The sequence below is a fragment of the Carcharodon carcharias genome, chromosome 13, assembly GCF_017639515.1.
Source record: "Carcharodon carcharias isolate sCarCar2 chromosome 13, sCarCar2.pri, whole genome shotgun sequence".
Classification (NCBI taxonomy): domain Eukaryota; kingdom Metazoa; phylum Chordata; class Chondrichthyes; order Lamniformes; family Lamnidae; genus Carcharodon; species Carcharodon carcharias.
In genome coordinates, this window is record NC_054479.1 from 103,218,797 (window position 1) to 103,238,446 (window position 19,650).

The window sequence follows — 19,650 nt, forward strand, 5'->3', positions numbered from 1 at the left end:
TACATTGCATTGCTCTTTTAACCATTGTTCTCGTGCCTTTTCTGCCTCTTTTTAACTTGTTATTCAAGTGTCTATATTTCAGCAGTATCTTCAGTATTTATATTCTTCCATATTCTCCTTTCTTCCATCTTTTGCAACATTGTGGTTGTAACCCATGACTTCTTGATCCTTTTTCTCTTTAAAATTCCTATGTTATGTGTCCCTCCTTCCTTGACAGGTTCTTTAATCTGTTTCCATTGCTCATTCATGCTGGTGGTATTCTCACCTTTTCTACCTAGTGCTTCATTTACTTCATTTACTACTTTCAGCTTCTCTGGGTTCCACTGTTTTCTGCATATTCCCACCTTGGATTTCCTTCACTTGGAATACTGTTTCTTTTTTCATAAGATTATGATCTGATTCTACTTTGGCTCCTGCCTGAGTTTTTGAGTTCCTAACACTGTTCCTGTACATTTGTCTCACTATTATATAGTCTAGCTGATCTTTCTGTATAACCAAGCATTTTCCATGTATATTGTCTTTTTATGATGCCTAAACCAGATGTTTGTTATCATGAGTCTTCTCCGAAAATGGACCAGCTTTTGGCCTTGCTAATTTCTTTTCCCAAGAACATATGGTCCTACTTCTTTGCCATCTCTTCCTTTTCCAACAATACTGTTCCAATCTGCCGTAATGATCACATAGCTCTTTCTGCTCCCCTGTTTGATTTGCCATTCTGACCCAGTCTGGCCCACGTGACTCCATAGCAAAGTGGTTGGCTCTCACCTGCCCTCTGAAACAGCCTAGCAAGCCATGCAGTTCAAGGGCAATTAGGGATGGGCAACACATGCTCGTCAGTGATGCCCACATCCCATGAGAGAAATATTCACTTGTGGGCATATGTACTTCAATAATGGCTACCCCTTTAGTTTCATTTAGCATTGGTCTACCTGACTTGCACTTCACTTCACTTCACTCATGCATTTGGCAGCTTCCTTGTCTAGTAATACAGCTGCTCACCATTCCTTTTCCTCCAGAGTATATCATTCTCCCTTCATCGCTCATGAAGTCGCCTTCTCCTGTCCACTGTACTTCATGTAACCCTAGGAAGTTTAATTTCTTTTTTTTTCCTATTTCCATTTTTTGCTTTAGGTTCTCTAGTTTTCTTTCCTGTTCATGGTTCATCCATTCCACATTCCTATTCTAAACTGGCACCACAGTGGAAGGCATTGGCAAACCACCACTGAAAATAGCCAAGAATAAGAACGTGGAAAAAGAGTACAAAATCTCAGTTTAATTGCAGGATAAGTGTTGAAGACACCTAAATGAGCCGAAAATGTGTGTGTTACATTACAAATGTAACACCAGTGAATCTAGTGTTGTAGATCCCAAATACTAGATGCAAGCTTTTTAATTTGTGTAACTTTTTTTTAATCATTTAGATATTACTTTCATTTCTGATACCTGGTCAAAACAGACTTCGGAACCAGATCTCCGAGGTCTTGGATTTAGATCTAATCCAACAGCAGGCTGAACACAATGCTATTGACATTCATAAACTGGCTGCTTATATAATCACATTAATGGGAAAGTTCTGTGCCCCGGTTCGGGATGATGATGTCAAAAAATTAAAATCGGTTACTGAAATAGTGCCACTGTTCAGGTAAATAAATCTCCTGCATGAGGGTCGGGGAGATGGGTGATAGATTTACAAGCTGCTATTTTTGAAGTTTTTAAGTTTATGTAAGAAGTTGAAAACCTTCCTCTTTACGATTAGTATGTATTCGTTTTAAAATGAGGACCAACCCATTATACATTTGTGATCAGAATGTTACTTTTTCTGGCATACTTCTCTAATAAAATTTTTTTAGTGAGCTTTGTATATCTCTTCATTAGAGAGATATTTCATGTTCTTGATTTGATGACGATGGATATGATCAACTTCACCATTCAAAATATCCGACCGCACATCCAGCAGTGTTCTGTTGACTATGAGCGAAGCAAGTTCCAGGATTTTCTCAACAAACAGCCAAGTAAGCTTGGTAGATGTTATGGTGATTAAACAAGTAAACATACAATATTTAATCAACAGTTTTTTTTTGTAAGATACAAATCAGAAGGCACACTGCCTACTTTTTTCTATCTGGCTCTTACTAATATCATGCAGAATTAATTTTTGATTATCTGGGAGATTGAGCAGACATTTATATGAATAAATTTGGGATATGGCCAGATTCATTCCAAGAGCAAGGCACTTGACATCCTCCTCGATATGGAATGGTAGCTGACTTTGAATGTAAATAAATTTTAAGGTAATACAGAATAATATTAAAAACATCTGGGATGTTATTTGGTAAAGGTGTAAAGGGGCAATATCCCACAGAATGTAATTATTTCTGTGCTACTAGGAGGCAGTGTTACTAATAAAGAACGCTAGTCCACATTTGAATAATACAGATATGGTATGGTAATACAGATAAGGTATGTATAAATATCAGAAAATTTGTTTTAAAAAAGGGAGTATTTATCCAGAACTTCCTCTTGAGATTGAATGGGATGGATTCTATGGTGGGGTAAACTTTGAACAGTTTATAATAGGAGTGTATTTCAGTTGAATGGCTTTTGCACACTCTATTTTTTTGTTTATGTATGGCTTGAGAATGCAGAAATTGGCAAATGCCCAGTGAAGATAATGGTTGTCTTACTAACCCATTTGAATTGAAATAACACATGTTTACAAAACTGGAGGACATTTTTTACTTTTTAAAAATAGTTTTAATTCTGCAGGATATTAACATATATTTAATAACTAGCCCTATTTTTGCGCAGTGCTTAAAACTCTTCTAAAACATGAATGTTTCTGTTTATAGATGCTCTTGATTATACAACTCAGTGGCTAAAGGAGTCTATTGCTGAAGTTTCAGCCCCTGTGTCCTCCTCAGACACATCACCCTCTGATGCTGACAGGAGTTCCAGTCTTTCCCTAAGCCCCTCTTCTGTGCTAAACAATGGTTATGTAAAATTCTTGCAGTGGGACTACGACAATAAGCCAGTACCTGAGGTAAATGCTAGATTTTTGAACAATGGGTCTTGAAATTCTTGTAAATATGGAGATTCTTTTCCCAAGCTGTAGCAAGCAATTGGGCTGGAGGAACCTAAGTGGAACTCTAAGAGCTCTCCAGGATCTTTCTGACTGAGATTACCCTTTAGAGTCTGACTATTTAAAGAGGTGTGGAGGAGGATGGGAATAACTTTATTCTGACAAACCCTAACCTGTTCTTCTGGGGAGATATTTTAACAAATTGAAGGTCCAAATAGTTTTGCGAGGAAAAACTGAGCTGATTTTGAATGTAAGACACTGCCCCTTCTTCTGCTAGCAGAGGTGCAATGGCATTTTGAATGGGATGGAATCTAAGAGTCTACCATTTGATGGTTTTGTTTTCAATCCAGGAATAATGTACAAGGGATCAGTTGTCACTAGAAAATACCTTCCGACCTGTGATGCTGCAGAAACTGGACTTTCTCCATTCTGTCTTTGTCTTAGCACAACTTCTCCTATAGACATTTTCCATCCATTAGGATATGGGAATGAAGTTGTCTTGTCTTGACTTGATGGAATGCATCCTAAATAGAAACAATTCGCTGATCCACTCTGAACACTCCCCAGAGAGGAATATTTCACCCCAGGCCAGATTACTTTGAAAATTTTGGACCCTCAGCCAGTTAATTCATTTCCACAGTTGTAATCAAATTCTTTCGCTCCACAGCGGATAACATTCTGGATTAGAAATTTTTCTCTGGAACAAAACAGGGCATATTAGATCAGCCACCCAGTGTACATAGCACTTGATATTCAGTTCCACTGCAGCTAATTAATGAAATATTGGGGCTGTATATAATAGGCGGCTGATCTGATATGTCCCGTTTTGCGCCATTGGCTGAGACAAATTTCTTCTAGCCCTATAAATCTCTTTACATTTCTAAGGAAGATAATAAATATATAGCTATTCCATCTGTGCCTGTTGAGATTTGAGGATTCTTCAGAACGTCTGCATAATTGAAGTAATGCTGACTCCACTTATGAAGCTGTGACTCATTCCAAATAAAAGATGGTTAATTAAAGGTGATTTGCCTTTTATGTGGAACACACAAAATAGCAAGTGTTCCTTAATGTTTCATTGGAGGAGGCAAGGGAGGGAGTGGTGAGGGAATCTTTGCTTTGCACAATCTGTGCGTTCTTTCTGAGTCTGTCATTTTGTGATGCTCTTGTGTTTATAATGGTACCTATCTGTGGCTGTCATCAAACCTGAACGTTTCAGGCTATCAGTAAAAATCCACCAAATTTATTTGGTGGTTTGGTGAATGTAATTATTGGGCCTAACCCAAAATTCCGCTGCCCTGCCAAATCCTATCTTTCTATTGTAGTAGAACCAAATCCCTTGGTTCCTTTGGTCCATTCATATGGCAAACCAGTTAAATTTTGTGGCAGGTCACTTCAGTTTCTGTAGAAACCCTTTGAGTTGTATATGCATATTTGCGTTAAGCAAAGTGCAATTGTGGCAATTTCAAAAAAAAGAGATACTTGAATATGAAACTTAAGAGTACTTGATGGGATGGCCAGGGCACCTGAAGCAGCAGAGCAGAAAACTGGAGCAGCGCAATACGAAAGGGTGACCTGGAGGAGCCAATCATCCACCTGTGAATGGGGGCCAGTACTTGGGTTCTCATGGGGATGAGAGCAGGATCATCGAATAATGGAATTGGCAGATGTGGAGTAGATGCAGAGAAATTCCATGCAAATCAAAAGCTCAATAGGTGCAATTAAAAAAAACCCTATTTTCAAAGAATCAAAAAGACTAAATTTAATGATGCACACAGACACAAATGCTATGCATGATATTTAGAAATATTTTCCTCCTTTTTTTGTCTTGAGGAAAAAGAATGAATTTTGGCTTGCTACCTTTCCCAGCCCATTTTAACATGAATTTATTGATAGACCTGTCATTCTTAATGAGAATCAAGTGAACTGCTTCCAGATCCCTGGCAATGGCACCTTCTGGCCATTGGCAATTTTGTTGTGAATATCTAGTTCATAATTCATATATTTTAGAATATAACTTTTAGTCCCTAAAACCAAAGTTTTAAGTATAGATAAATAAGGGCAACTGAGAAACTAGTGAGCAACCCTGAAGTAAATGTGATTCACACAAGTTTGTAGTTAATCACAGTTAAAAGCTAACCTATTTATCTTACAAGGCAATGGATAGAGTTGTGAAAGCAATAAACATGAGGGGGTCTTCTATCTTAGCATAATACAGCCAGAAGGTTTGCCCTTTTAAAAAAAAATAAATTATGTATGTAGTTCCCAGATCAAAAGAAGCTAAAACCAGGTTGTAAACAAGAGAGTTCCTTAACAGTGCCAGAAATTCTTGGGGGAGGGGGTCGTAAAACTCCATTAGCAATATAAATTATTTATATAGGTTACAGAATCAAACAGCAGCATGAAGGATGAAATGATTTATTTACTTTTTGTGTTTGAGAGCATCCAAGAGCATGCCACATCACAATGGAGACGGTGTGTTGGAGTGGTAGGTTTCTATGCTTAATTTATCTGTGTGTGTTTGTTTGATAGAAGTAGGCAATTCAGTTTGGGTTTTGTGAGGGAGAAACAGCTGAAAGATTTGCTCTAGCTTGCAGCTGTTAGAAGAAAGCTATAGTGGTCCTCAGAGCCTTGTAGCAGAAAGCAGTCAGCTCGAATAGTTAGCTTTGAAGGAGCTATACAGAAACTGTGGGAGCAGACTAGGAAAACTGGAGGATCATTTAGCCAAAAGCTAATGGAAGGATTCTTGTGTAAACGGTATCTCAAGGAACAGCTGGAAAACTAAGGAGAATTAAAGTAAATTCCGAAAGACTGTGGCATATCTTTTGGGTTGGTCCTAGGAAAAGTGATTTGAACTTTCAAGATTTCGTAAGCCAAGGGCGGGGGAGAAGTAAAAGCAGAATTAAATTTGTGGCATAATCTTTATAAGCTATATTAAATTAGTGGTGCTTACTTTAATTTCTCTTCTTAATATAGACAATAAAAGTTGTTTTCATTAAAAAAAACATGAACTCTTATGGCGTAGTTCTGTTGGTTAATTGCAGGGTATTTAGATTTCTTCTTTAAATCCCTAAATGGATTGTAACAATATAAAGAAGTATCTGAAAGGAGACATTTTTAAAACACTCCTGTACTGCGTAAGTATCTCACCTGAATACACAGCAAGTTCAAGTTTTGGCTGTGGGAGAGTTGTAGGTATTCGTCCGCACCCTAACACTGAATGGCATGGTGTGCTAGACCACAAACTTGCCATTTGTATCAATTTTTTTTGTCAAATTACAATGCAGCAGTGTATACTGAAGGAAGGGAAAGTCAGAAGCTTGTGCATCTCCACATGGCTGATCCAAGCAGCAGTGGTAAAGGTTCAGGAGCTGGTTCTTTGGCTACAGTTGAATGGCCTGTTAAGATCAGGCAGTGGGAAGGAAAAAGTAAGTTTGCAGATATATGCTCGCCAAAAGTATTCACCCTTGTGCTAAATTGCAGTTCATGGATATAGAGAGCAGTAGTACTGTATTGGGAGAGCATCTTTTTGTAGGATCACAAAACCACAGAAACTAATTGCAATAAAACATTCAAGCTCATGGCATTCAAACTATCTTTGATTTTCTTTTAGACTCTGATGACTGATCGATCACGTCTCCAAGAACTGCAACAGAAACTGAACCTGCAAAGGCTTGTGGCCTATATAATACTGATTATCTACAACATGGTGGGGGCAACCATTTCAGGCCTACCTGAGTTTGCAGACAAATTAAAGCGAGTTATTATGGTCTTACTTGAGGGCATGCATGACAAGTGAGTTTGATTTTATTTTTCCTTCATCTTAATGTAGTAAATGTAGTAATTGTTTTTGAATTTAATGAGCTACTAAAATTTAGACAGGGCTTTAAACTAAATGGGGGGAAAGGGGTGCGGGGGAAGATTCTGGAGAGGGGATAAGTAGGCTTAAAAAGCAAAAGGATATGGCGGCATTGCAAGGCAGCTAACTAGGTAATGATACCCAGAGTGTGACAGGAAGGGACAGAGTGTACAAACATAAAAAAGCAGCAAATAGGGTTAAAGGGGGGAAAAATAGTAAAAAGGCACAATTAATGGCTCTTTACTTAAATGCACATAATACTCAGAACAAAATAAATGAATTAATGGCACAAATAAGGATTAATGGATATGATCTTGTAGCCATTACGGAGACATGGTTACAAGGAGATAAAAGCTGGGAACTAAAGATCCAGGGGTATGTGAATTTTCAAAAGGACAGGCAGGAAGGAGAAGGTGATGGGGTAACTTTGTTAGTACAAGATGGAATAAGTACGACAGCAAGAAATGATCTTGGATCAGAAGATGTGGAATCTATATGGGTTGAAGTAAGAAATAACAAGGGAAGGAGACACAGGTGGGTGTAGTCTATAGGCCTCCTAATAGTAGCTATGCTGTCGGACATAGAATAAATCAGGAAATAATGAAGGTAGGTTTAAAAAAAAAGGCAGCATATTAATCATGGGTGACTTTAATCTCCATATAGATTGGGAAAATCAAACCGGCAGAGGAAGCCACAAGCAAGAATTCAGAGAGTGTATTCGAGACAGTTTCCTAGAACAATATGTTGTGGATCCAACCAGGGATCAGGCTGTTTTGGATCTGGTAATGTGTAATGAGGCAGGTTTAATAAATGATCTCAGAGTAAAAGATCCCCTAGGAAACAGTGACCATAACGTGGTGGAATTTAGCATTCCATTTCAGAGTAAGCAACTTAGTTCAGAAACATCTGTGCTAAACTTAAATAAGGGTAATTACAAAGGAATGAGGGTAGAGTTGGCGGGAATGGACTGGGAAAGGGGTTTAGCAGAAAAGGCTGTTGATGAACAATGGCAGACGTTTAAGAAAATAGTTCATGACTCACAACAAAGATATATCCCAGTGAGGAAGAAGGATTGTAGGAAGGGGATAAATCAATCATGGTTAACCAAGGAAGTTAAGGATAGTATCAAAATGAAAGAAAAAACATACAATGTGGCAAAGATTAGTGGTAAGCCAGGAGATTGGGAAAAGTTTTAAAAACCAACAGATGACCAAAAAATAATAGAGGGAGAAAATAAACTTTGAGGGTAATCTAAAAACAGATAGTAAGAGAAAGGAAAAGAGAGGCCAAACCCCTTAGAGAATGAGCCTGGGGAAGTAATAATGGGGAACCAGGAAATGGCAGAAGAGATGCCTCAGTCTTCACGGTTGAAGACTCTAATAGCGTACCAAAAATACTAAATAATCATGGGGCAAAAGTTGGGGGCGGGGGGAAGAAACAAGTACAATAACTAACACTAGGGAAAAAGTACTATGGAAACTAATGGGACTAAAGGCTGATAAGGCCCCTGGACCTGGTGGGTTGCATCCTAGGATATGAAAGGAAATAAGTGCAGAGATAGTGGATGCACAGGTAGTAATCTTCCAAGAGAGTTAGATTCTGGAAAAGTCCCAGAGGATTGGAAAACTGCCAATGTAACACCCTTATTCAAAAAGGGAGTGAGACAAAAAACAGGTAACTTTAGGCCAGTTAGCTTAACATCTGTCATCACCAGGGAAAATGTTGGAGTCTATCACACAAGATGTAATAGCAGAACATTTAGAAATGCTTAACCTAATCATGCAGAGTTGGCATGGCTTCATGAAAAGAAATCATGCCTGACAAATTTATTAGAATTCTTTGAGCAGATAACAAGCAAGATAGATAAAGGGGAACCAGTAGATGTAATATATTTGGATTTCCAGAAGGTATTCGATAAGGTACCACACATAAGGCTACCTAATAAGATAAAAGCCCATGGTGTTGGGGGTAGTACATTAGCATGGATAGAGGACTGGCTAACTAATAGAAGATAGTGTGTTGGGATACGGGCATTTTCAGGATGGCAACCTGTAACTAGTGAAGTGCCACAGGCATCAGTGCTGGGGCCACAATTGTTTACAATATATATTAATGACTTGGATGAGGGAAATGAATGTACTATCGCCAAGTTTGCGGATGACACACAAATAGGTGGGAAGGCAAGTGGTGAGAATGTCACAAGGAGTCTACAGTGGGATATAGACAGGTTGAGTGAATAGGCAAAATGTGGCTTTTAGAATATAATGTGGGAAAGTGTGAGGTTATGCACTTTGGCAGGAAGAATAGAGGAACTGAATATTACTTAAATGGAGAAAGACTGAAGAAAGCTGCAGCACAGAGGGATTTGGGTGTCGTGCATGAATCCCAAAAAGCTAGCATACAAGTTCAGTAGGTAATAGGTAAGGCAAATGGAATATAGGCCTTTATTTAAAAGGGAATGGAGTATAATAAGAGGGAAGTCTTGCTAAAACTATACAAGACACTTGTTAGACCACACCTAGAATACTGTGAACAGTTTTGGTCTCCTTATCTAAGGAAAGATATACTGCATTGGAGGCAGGCCAGAGAAGGTTCACTAGGTTGATCCTGGGGATGGAGGGATTTTCTTACAAGGAGAGGTTGAGTAGGTTGGGCCTGTACTCACTGGAGTTTAGAAGAATGAGAGGTGACCTTATTGAAACATATGAAATTCTTAGGGGTCTTGACAGGGTAGATGTTGAGAAGTTGTTTCCCTTGTGGGAAAATCTAGGACCAGAGGGTATAATCAGAGCAAGGGGGTACCCACTTAAAACACAGATGAGGAGGAATTTCTTCTGAGGGTAGTCAATCTGTGGAATTCTTTACCACAGAGGGCTTTAGAGGCAGGGTCGTTAAGTATATTCAAGGCTGAGATAGACAGATTTTTAATCAGTAAGGGAAATGAGGGTTATGGGGGAAAAGGCAGGAAAGTGGAATTGAGGATTATCAGATCAGTCATGATCTCATTCAGTGGCAGAGCAGACGCAATGGGTCGAATGGCCTACTTCTACTCCTATGTCTTATGGTCTTATATCTGTTTTGATCAGTTAGTGACATTAGTTCATGCCATGTTAAAGTCAAGGATGTGAACCTGCTTGCACGCTATTGAGGGAAAATTCTGAGATGGGTAGCTACAGTATTTAGAATTTTGGTTTCTTGATTTATTTTTTATTCTAAATGCAAGAAATCTGGGCTGGGGTGCGGCAGGTTAGTGTAAAATGCATCACTGCCTATGTGGAAAACATGATTCATGGGCAGAGCCTAAATAAATAAACTATATATAGTATGACACTGGACCACCCTTAAGTAAACATTACATTCCAAAGAATGATAGTATCTTTCCAATTTCATAGAATCATAAAGCAAAGAAGGAAACCATTCAACCTATCACACTCTGAAGAGGTAGTCCCACTCCCTAGCTCTCTTCCCATAGTTCTGCAAATTTCTCCTTTTCAAGTGTATATCTAATTCCCTTCTTAATCTTTATATTGAATCTGCTTCCAACACTTGCAGCAATATATTTCAGAGTGTAACAATTTGATTACCAACTCTCCTGGCAGTGAACAGTTTGCCCTTTAAAAGCCCCTCATAATTTTTACCACTTCTATTAAATCTCCTCATAACATTGTCTCCTTCAGCAACAATCTTAGTTTCTCCGGTCTCCCTCCATATAACGGAAGTCCCTCATGCGTTTCTGGTAAATCTCCTCTTTAGCCTCTTCAAGGGCGTGATATCCTTCCTAAAGGGTGTGGTAGCCAGAACTGGACACAATATTCTGGCAGAGGCCATAACTTCAGTAATTTTAAATATTAAAACTTGGGCATATCAAATACATCTGATGACAATCATTCAGAAGTGTTCTATTGGCTCCATGGCTTGAATGCATCATATGATTATTGTGCGACGGAGAACAGGATGGTTCTATGTACAATATCTGGTCTGCTACTTTAGCTAGCTAATCTTAGCAACGGTTGCAGGGTGCTACACCTATGCTCATGGTGTCAGTAATTTGGGATTCCAGCTTCTGCCACTTGACCACTCTTCTATTGAAATTGCATGTGTGTGGTTATCTGTAGCATAAAAATGGACTTGCCTGATAGCCCCTAAGGTGATATATTATTGTACACCCTTTGACTGAAAGATGCCAGAGGGCTGAAAGCAATCACTAATTAATATGATTAAAAACTATGACTTTTTTTGAAAGCTGAACATGAGTGATTGTAAATTGCAATCGTGAGCAAACTATTAGGTCGTTAATGTCCATAATTACTAAGCGTTTGTTCAAACAGTCTGGTCATCGCTACACCCAGTAAACCATGACCTGAGTATAGGGTTTAAGATCCTGGTACTTTACTCTTGTTTTTCTCAGTTGGCCAAAGGCTAAGTTGACACATTGGAAGCGATGATGAATTTTGTCTTTATCAGACTTTAAGAGGAGGATCCCAAGTTCCAGAAAATGGTCCATATTTTCCAGGATCATAACGTTGATCTTAATCAATGGAGGGAGGTGTTTTGCTATGGAGCTGTCGGAAGAGGGTCTTAGTTTCCCGGTTGTTTAGTGAAAGGCCCATTTTTCTCAACTGTTTCGGAAGAGCAGTTGACAATGACCTGAAGTTCATTTTCTGTGTGTGTGTGTGTGTACACGAATGTCATCTATGTACTAAAGCTCTATGCCCTCTGAAGTCCCCATGCTCCCATATGCTTCGGAGACTCGGGTAACCTACATCAGGCATCTCAAGCCTCTGACAAGTACCATCAGCGGTGCCTTGATAAGATCTTTTCCATCCAATGGCAAGAAAGTCAGCCAAACAACAGCGTCCTCTCCCAAGCCAACTTGCCCAGCATCAAGGTGCTAATTACCTAAAACCAGCTCCACTGGGTGGTATATGTTGTTCGTATGCCTGATACCAGACTCCTGAAGTAACTGCTCCACTCTGAACTCGGTCACAGCAGGAGACTCCCAGGAAGACAGCAGAAATGCTTTAGGAAAGTCCTCAAAGCATCTCTAAAGAGGTAAACATATTCACCGCCTCAAGAGAGATGCTGGCTTGTGACCGACTAAAATGGAGAAGGCTCATTCAGAAAGGCACCAAACACATCAAGAGATTTTGTTGGGAATGTGCAGAGGTGAAGTTGAAGCTTCAGAGGGAGCACAAACCTCCAAACAACCCACATACCCAACCCTTCAAGCATCACCTGTTCCACACTTGGCAGCGTCTGCAGATTGCACATTGGACTTACCAGCCATCTCTGAACTCATCGAATTGGAGTGTAAGCACCAGAGTGTCATCCTCAATCCTGAGGGACATGGTAAGAAGATGATGTCGACTTAGGTCATATAGGTAGCCCTGTGCTTTAGACAAATGAAATCCACTTTAGCCATCTTTAGAGTGCTGACAACTCTGCTTATATTCTTAATGTTCTTCTCATGCATGTTTTTCTTGTTTAATTTGTGTCTCTGTATAAATTTTTTATAAAACTTGAAAGGAACCTCTGATCATAGACATGAAGAATGTGTCAGCCATGGCTCAGGTGGTTGAACTCTTGCCTCTGAGTCAGATAGATGGTTGCGGGTTCAAATCCCACTCCAGAGGACAGGGCACAAAATCCCATGCTGTCTTTTGGATGGGATGTTAAACTGAGGCCCCACCTGCTATCACTTGGGCTGACATAGCAGTATTTTGAAGAAGAGCAGGGGAGTTATTCCCAGTCTCCTGACCAATATCTATCCCTCAGCCAAAAACATGTAACAACAAATTACCTGGCCGTTATCACTTTTGCTGTTTGTGGGATCCTGCTGTACATAAATTGGCTGCTGAAGTTCCTACATTACAACAGTGACTAACTTTGAAAAGTACTTTATAGGCTGCAAAATGCTTTGTAATGTCCTGGAATTTAAAAAGATACTACATAAATGCAAGTCTTTTTTTTTACCCTAATCATTGCCTTTTTAAATAATTTGCATTCAGTTTACTGCTTTTTTAACATCTGAATGTAAACATGATTTTCTAGAATAACAGTCCAGGGAACAAATCACAGAATTGTAGGATAATACTGCAAAGAGGGAGGCCATTCAGCTCATCATGCCTGTGCCAGCTCATTGGTAGAGCTGTCCAATTAGCCTCACTCCCCAACCCCATAAGCCTTTCCCTTCAAGTATTTATCCAATTCTCTTTGAATTTTACCATTGAATCTACTTCCAGGACCCTTTTCAGACAATGCATTCCAGATTACAAAAACATGCTTTGTAAAAAAAAAAAATTATGCAAACTTTGAATTTGAAAATTATGAAAATGATATTTGATTTTTCTCTCACCAATCTAGGTTGCACACTACTTTCAGGTCTCAGCTAATTATACCTTTGAGTTGACTGCATGGAGTTGTACAGCAATAACTAGGGAATGATTTTATTGCCGTTAACTACCTTTCATGTCCTTGTTGCAGCAGAATGTGTGGGATCAATATCTCAGTATAAGGGTGTGTTAGGCTTAATTTTCCTTGCTGCTGTGTCCAATATGTTGTCTTCCAACAAACTGAATCATCACACTTAGGAAATTATCTTGTCTGTTTTTCTTAAACAGTTTTTAACATTATGAAATGTGAAAAAAATGGCATCTATCCCTATCCTGCCTTAAATATTTAACATGACTGAAATAAAGCGAAATGCAGCAATTCTAAAAACATCTAAAGCAGGGATCTGGTTTTGCAACAAAATGCTCTCAAGATTAAGTACAGTATGCATTATATCCTGTACAATTTTATGGGTGAAGAGGTGTTGAATTTGGTAACTGAGGATATGTTTATATTGCAGTAGTGGAGTTGCAGTCCATTGGTGAGTGCGTCTCTGGGGGGAAAAGCACTTGGGTATGACAGCACATAGCATCTAACATAGTATGTGATGTTGAAATTGGTTATAAATGGGTCCCTTGGTCTTCCTGTGGATTTTATATATATTTTTAAATGCACTTCTTAACCATTATCATTTTAAATGCTGGGATGCACTGTATTTCTGCACATAAGGATGTGTGCACACAGCTTTCTTCTGGGCAGGAGTAGCAGTATAAATATGATGATTTCATCAGTTATAATCAGCTATCCACAGGATTTTAAAATTCCTCAATCTGTTATACTGTCTACAAAGCCTGACTTAATTGTTACACTACTGTGTCACCCTTTTCCCTACATATAAATAATCCACATTTATGGGATTGCCTTTGTAAACCTGTTGTGATGTAGTTGCACCTTCCTGCCAATGGTAACTCTGTAGCATAGAGTTTTTGGAACACATCTCCTCAGCCTGTTTAACAGAAACAATGCTTCAACTAGCTTTGTAGATGTGCTTTCCAAATTGCTTGTAAGTTTTGCTTTTTAAAAAAAAAAACAAAGCGTTATGTAAAAATAAGGCTCAAATACATGTGTTTATAATTGAATTACATCGGCTTGCCAAGTTCCAATTATTTTCTGTTTTAAATTGTTGCCTGAAGACCACATTTGGTCTGGCTCACTGTATGGAAAACCATTAAAGATCAATTAGTTCATTTTGACGACCAATGCACCAAATGCTAACCTGACTATTCTTCTTTTTTATTGGTTATACTGTGAAGAAATTTCAATCTTGAAGAAACACTTAAGACCATAAGTGTAAAGGTTTGTTCTGAAATAAACCAATCCTTGACTGAAAGGGGTTACCCTGTGCTTAATAATGAAAATCAGACAAACCTCACAGGTCAGATCTGCAGCATTGCGGAAGAGAGCAACCCTGTCCGTACACTTATCAGTAAGTACAAAAATTAGCTTTGCTTGTGTATTAACTTTTCACTCCATTAGCTGCTCCAAATATGAAGATTTTTCTGGAACATTTTATTTCCCAGCTTAATCGTGTCCTAGAATTCAGTTGAAAGTGGACATGATAACAAAACAAACACATTTTTGCAATTAGGAAAGATCAATTTCAAACAAAGTTTTGACTTTGAAAAAAATTTCAAACTTAACCCATTGTTATTTAGGGATTATCAGCTCTGGCATTTGCGTTCAGATCTCCACCCTGATTCTCTTTCTTATGGCGATTCTCTGCAATAGTAATTAGGAAATATACCCTTTTTTCATAGAATGTTACAGCAGAGAGGGCTGCCATTTGGTCCATGCCTCTGCTGGCTCTTTGAAGGAACTAATCAATTAGTCCCACACTCCTGTTCTTTTCCAAAGCCCTGCAAAATTTTCCCTTTCAAGCATTTATTGAAATTTCAAGCATTTGAGAACTACTATTGAATCAGTTTACACCACTCTTTCTTTTAAGATGGTGCATTTCAAAGTACAGCAATTCAATTATATATAAAAAAAACTCCGCATTTACTTTATGGTTCTTTTGCCAATTACCTTAAATCCATGTCCTCTGATAACTGACCATTCTGCCACTGGAAACTCTTTCTCCTTGTTCACCTTGTCAAAGCCCTTAATAATTTTGAACACGTCCATTAAATTTCCCCTTAACCTTATCTCTTGCCTAAAAGGACTTATAAGACAAATGACAGCAAATCATACAATAGCAAGGTGTGAATAGCAGCTTCAACTGCCCAAAGTAATCAGGAAATAGAACGGCATAATTTTCTTGATTTTTTTTTTAGGTTAGTGGTGTTGGTGTAAATGGTGGAGACAGTACAAAGTTTGATGCTTAACCAGGAATTTACAAATATTCTAACTGATTCACTTCTATGGCTCCAGCCCCATAGACCTGAGCAAAATGGATTCTTGAATCTCATGCAGTGTCTAAACCTCCTTTTAGGATGGGTACTATTTGGTGATAGCCAAAAAGGGGGATTAACTCGTATTTCCATGAATCAAAACCTGCTGTCCAATGAGAGTTTGCACTATTAGAAACCCTGAAGAGTGGGGAAACAAGTTAGATCTGGAAAATTTCATCCATGTTTTAAAAAAAAATAGAGAGCAACAGGTATGTGACCATCAAAAAGTGAAGGGGAATGGAGACTGATAAATTGAGCCCACTAGACTTTTGACCTTGTATGCAGTTATGTAGATAGAGTACATTAAAGAACATACCTGGCTTGTGTGACGGGAAGAGTGCAGAAGATCAGGGGACGTGAAGAGGATGGTAAGCAAAATTTTAGCTCTCCATTTAGACTTTTTACATGGTGTCTTGCTTGTATGCTTACCAGCTTATATGCTTACAAGCCTCTAATATTCCTGTCCCTTTGGAATGAATACGAGGTGAAGGGGAAATTATGTTGGCAAATGTACAAGCCAATGCTTTCAGTAATTTCTAAGTGTAATCTGAAACTATGTAAACTTGCACATTTTGCACAATAGCTATTGGGCTTGATTTTAATCCATTCATAGTCAATGGGTGCAAATTGTGGCTCAAACATGACTTTCAACATGGTCCAACATTCTGTGCTCCCATGATATTTTAAGGTGAATGTTTTAATTAATTTTCAGATAATCGTATTGAACAGTACATAAGAAACTTGCTCAGCATTCCAAATCTGCAGAAGACTGTTTCAGTTGTTCCAGGAGGTCTTGCACCCATACAAGCTGAACTGGAGGAGATTGGATCCCAGTATGTTTGTATAATTAAATACAACATACAGGTGTATGGGCCATTTTACTCGGGCATTTTGCGAAAACTGCTGTTCAATAATCTAACATTGGCAGGTACTACAGCATCACATTCTCCTTGAGTGGAGAAGGTTAATAAATGGGAGCACACACAGTCTGGCTTGCAGTGTTTTTTTTTGTATTGCATCTTTGTATGTTGACTGTATAGTCTGCTCATCACTTAAATGCATTTAGATAATTGCAAATATATAATTGCAAATATATAAACATTTACTGTGTTTCAAAGCAAGCCAATTATATCATATGAACTTATTTAATATCATTTGAAACTAAATTTATACATTGTATCTTTACTAAATAATTGCGGCTTCACTAGATTTTTGAAAAATTAGTTGTCAGTTTCAATTTGTGCCCTGATTTTAAAGATAAATTTTAACAGGATTATAAAATTGTTCAGTATTTTTCTATTATGAGAATCAAAATATTGTTTTTTAATTAATACTTTTATATATGATGCCAACTGCAAGATATAGTTTGCAAAGACTGAAAATAAAATTTGGTTTAATGACTGAAGGAAGAATCCAATGAAATCCGTTTTCGATTGAGTGAAGAACTTAAAATATCTGCAGCAACTCCTCGCATTTATTCATTGGCCCTCAACATTTTGCTGTTCACTTTTCTCTATTTGGGGTTTAATGGTGCTTGAGGAGCAGGCCTTGGGCTTTACAATCAGTAGAAACTTGAAGGTAGCTTCATCATAAAATTATTTTTAATTGTTAGTTGTATTCTTAAATGTATTTTGCCTGTGTTTAGTTTAGCCTTGTTGCATAAACTTTTACTCTGTAAATGTGGTTTCTAGTTTCACTTGCTTGGAACAGGACTTGTAATGCCAATTTAAACATTGGTGTAGATGTATTTTCTTCATTGTAGACTGATCTGTGCATGTTTTTTGATTTATTTAACATGAGATCTAAGCTTGTTGGAACAGTGTTGCGCAACTGTATTTGTTAATCTTGTCATTTGTGTTGCAGACTGCTGACTGTAAAACTGGTGCTAAGTTTACTGTTAACTGACATGAGCAACCTGTTTTTAAATCAAGCACTTGTGCTTTTTGCATTTTACAGTTGTAGGTTTGTAGCCAATAACTTGCAAATTTTCGGTATGTACTTTTTGGTAGGAACTGAGCTCAAGTAATATTGGCTGTTGTTCAGCTATAGCTTTTCTTGGGTAACTTTCCTGACCAAAGCAAAATGTGCTTTCATCACCACCCCACCACCAACACTCCCCATATATCCACTGAATGAACACGTGTAGTTCATTTATGTGTGGTCTTTAAGTTTTCAGTAGTGGGCAGATAATTCATATTTACAATTTAAAATCATTCAAAGCCTTTTTTAAAAGTTGCAATTCCCTTTACAATCCATCTATATTCACAGTCTGGAAATTAAGCACCAGCTTGATAGTATGCAGAGAGGAAAATCAATCTGCATGGTTATACTGCAAGAATTTAATTAGAAGAAATTGAGATGGAATCCATAATGGGCATTCAGTTATACCCACACTTTTTCTTCTCTACACTGTGTCCAATATTAACCTAAATTTATCCCATTATTTGTTGAACCAAACAAAATTTGAGATTAGCCCTTAACTTGATAACATGACTAGCTTTTATTGTTGTGCAAAATAAACAAGTATAGCTGCAATTATGCTTTTGTTTATCATACCCCAAATTCAACTCTGAGGCCAACACTCCTACGGATTTATCCATTACTGGCAATTGTTTAAGGAACAAAACTCCTGGACAATGACATTAATTTAAATAGGTGAGATGGATACCTGGAAATGAAATGCAAGACTTATTCAGTACCAGTCTGAAGGACATCTGTAGAGGGAAAGGAAAGCTGATAAGTCTCAGTCAAATTGAGAACAAAAGCACAAGAATTTCCAAAACTGGATGGGAGATCATAGTGCTGTCATACCATTTGCTATACTTCAAGTCTCATCTCAGTTCTTCTTAGTTGTTGGCAGAACTAATACTGGATAAAAAATGAGGTTATATCCAAGTATGAAGTTTTATATTTAATAAAATTTTAAATGAAGTCTGTTTTAAGATCTATATTTCATAATCTTGAAAGCAATTTTCTCACATCTCAAATATAGGCAAAGCAGAGAACATGTGATAACTTATGAATTTCATGGCTCCTGCATTGTCTTTAAAAATAGACTTGCATGAATGTAGCACCTTTCATGAGTTTAAATCCTAAACTACTTTACAGCCAATGAAGTACAGTCACGTTGTAATGAGCAAACAAAGCTACAAATTTGCATACAGCAAGGTCCCACAAACAGCATTGTGTTAACCACCAGATAATCTGTTTGTGATTGACGGATAAGTATTGACTAACCCTGGATCTTCCAAATAGTGCCATGGGATCTTTGGCATTCACCTGAGATGGCACATGGGGCTTCAGGTTAACGTTTCATCCTTCCATCAGTGCAGCACTCCCTCAGTTCTGCACTGGAGTGTCAGCCTTGATATTTGTACTCGAGTGGGACTTCAAACCATAACCTTTTGACTTGGAGGCAAAAGTGCTATCAACTGAGTCATGGCTAACACCAATCAGCTAACTCCCTGGCTAAATCTCTACTTATAATGTTTAGTTGTTAAGAGGGGCAAGAGTCCACAAGGTGACTCCATAACCATGAGAGTTTTCATGTGTTGATGTTTCTAACCTATCTCCTCGTACAAAGAGACAACATATATAAACCAGCTGTGCAAGATTCTGGGTTACTTGTTTTGCTAAATGTGAAAGTATTATTTAATTTAAAATTGCTCAAGTTGAAATTTGTATTTATTTTAACAAGAGAGCAGGAAGATACATGTCTGTACACCATTAAGAGAGCTTATCTAGCCTAGGAAAGCCTCAAGTTGTTTGCCTTTGTGCTTTCCATACGACAGATGTTAAGCCAATTGGACTGTAGTTTCCTGCTTTTTCTCGCTCCCTTTTTTTGAATAATGGAGTCACATTTGCTATCTTCCAATCGAATGGGACCTTCCCCGAATCTAGGACGTTTCAGAAAATTAAAACCAATGCATCAA

At 38.0% G+C, this 19,650-nt stretch overlaps 1 protein-coding gene across 7 annotated transcripts in view; it reads left to right on the forward strand.

Moving 5' to 3' along the window:
* LOC121285947 (T-complex protein 11-like protein 2) overlaps positions 1 to 18,649 on the forward strand; it is a 41,795-nt gene extending 23,146 nt beyond the window's left edge. For 4 of the 7 annotated variants that reach the window (XM_041202911.1, XM_041202910.1, XM_041202912.1 and 1 more), the window contains 6 exons: positions 1,422 to 1,642; positions 1,876 to 2,012; positions 2,850 to 3,040; positions 6,693 to 6,874; positions 14,582 to 14,754; positions 16,431 to 18,649. In XM_041202911.1, coding sequence (XP_041058845.1) covers positions 1,422 to 1,642; positions 1,876 to 2,012; positions 2,850 to 3,040; positions 6,693 to 6,874; positions 14,582 to 14,754; positions 16,431 to 16,672 — 1,146 coding nt within the window. In that variant the 3' untranslated portion in view covers positions 16,673 to 18,649. The other 3 variants (XR_005944847.1, XM_041202914.1, XM_041202915.1) reach the window with 3 other exon arrangements.
* The last annotated feature ends 1,001 nt before the right edge of the window (positions 18,650 to 19,650 follow it).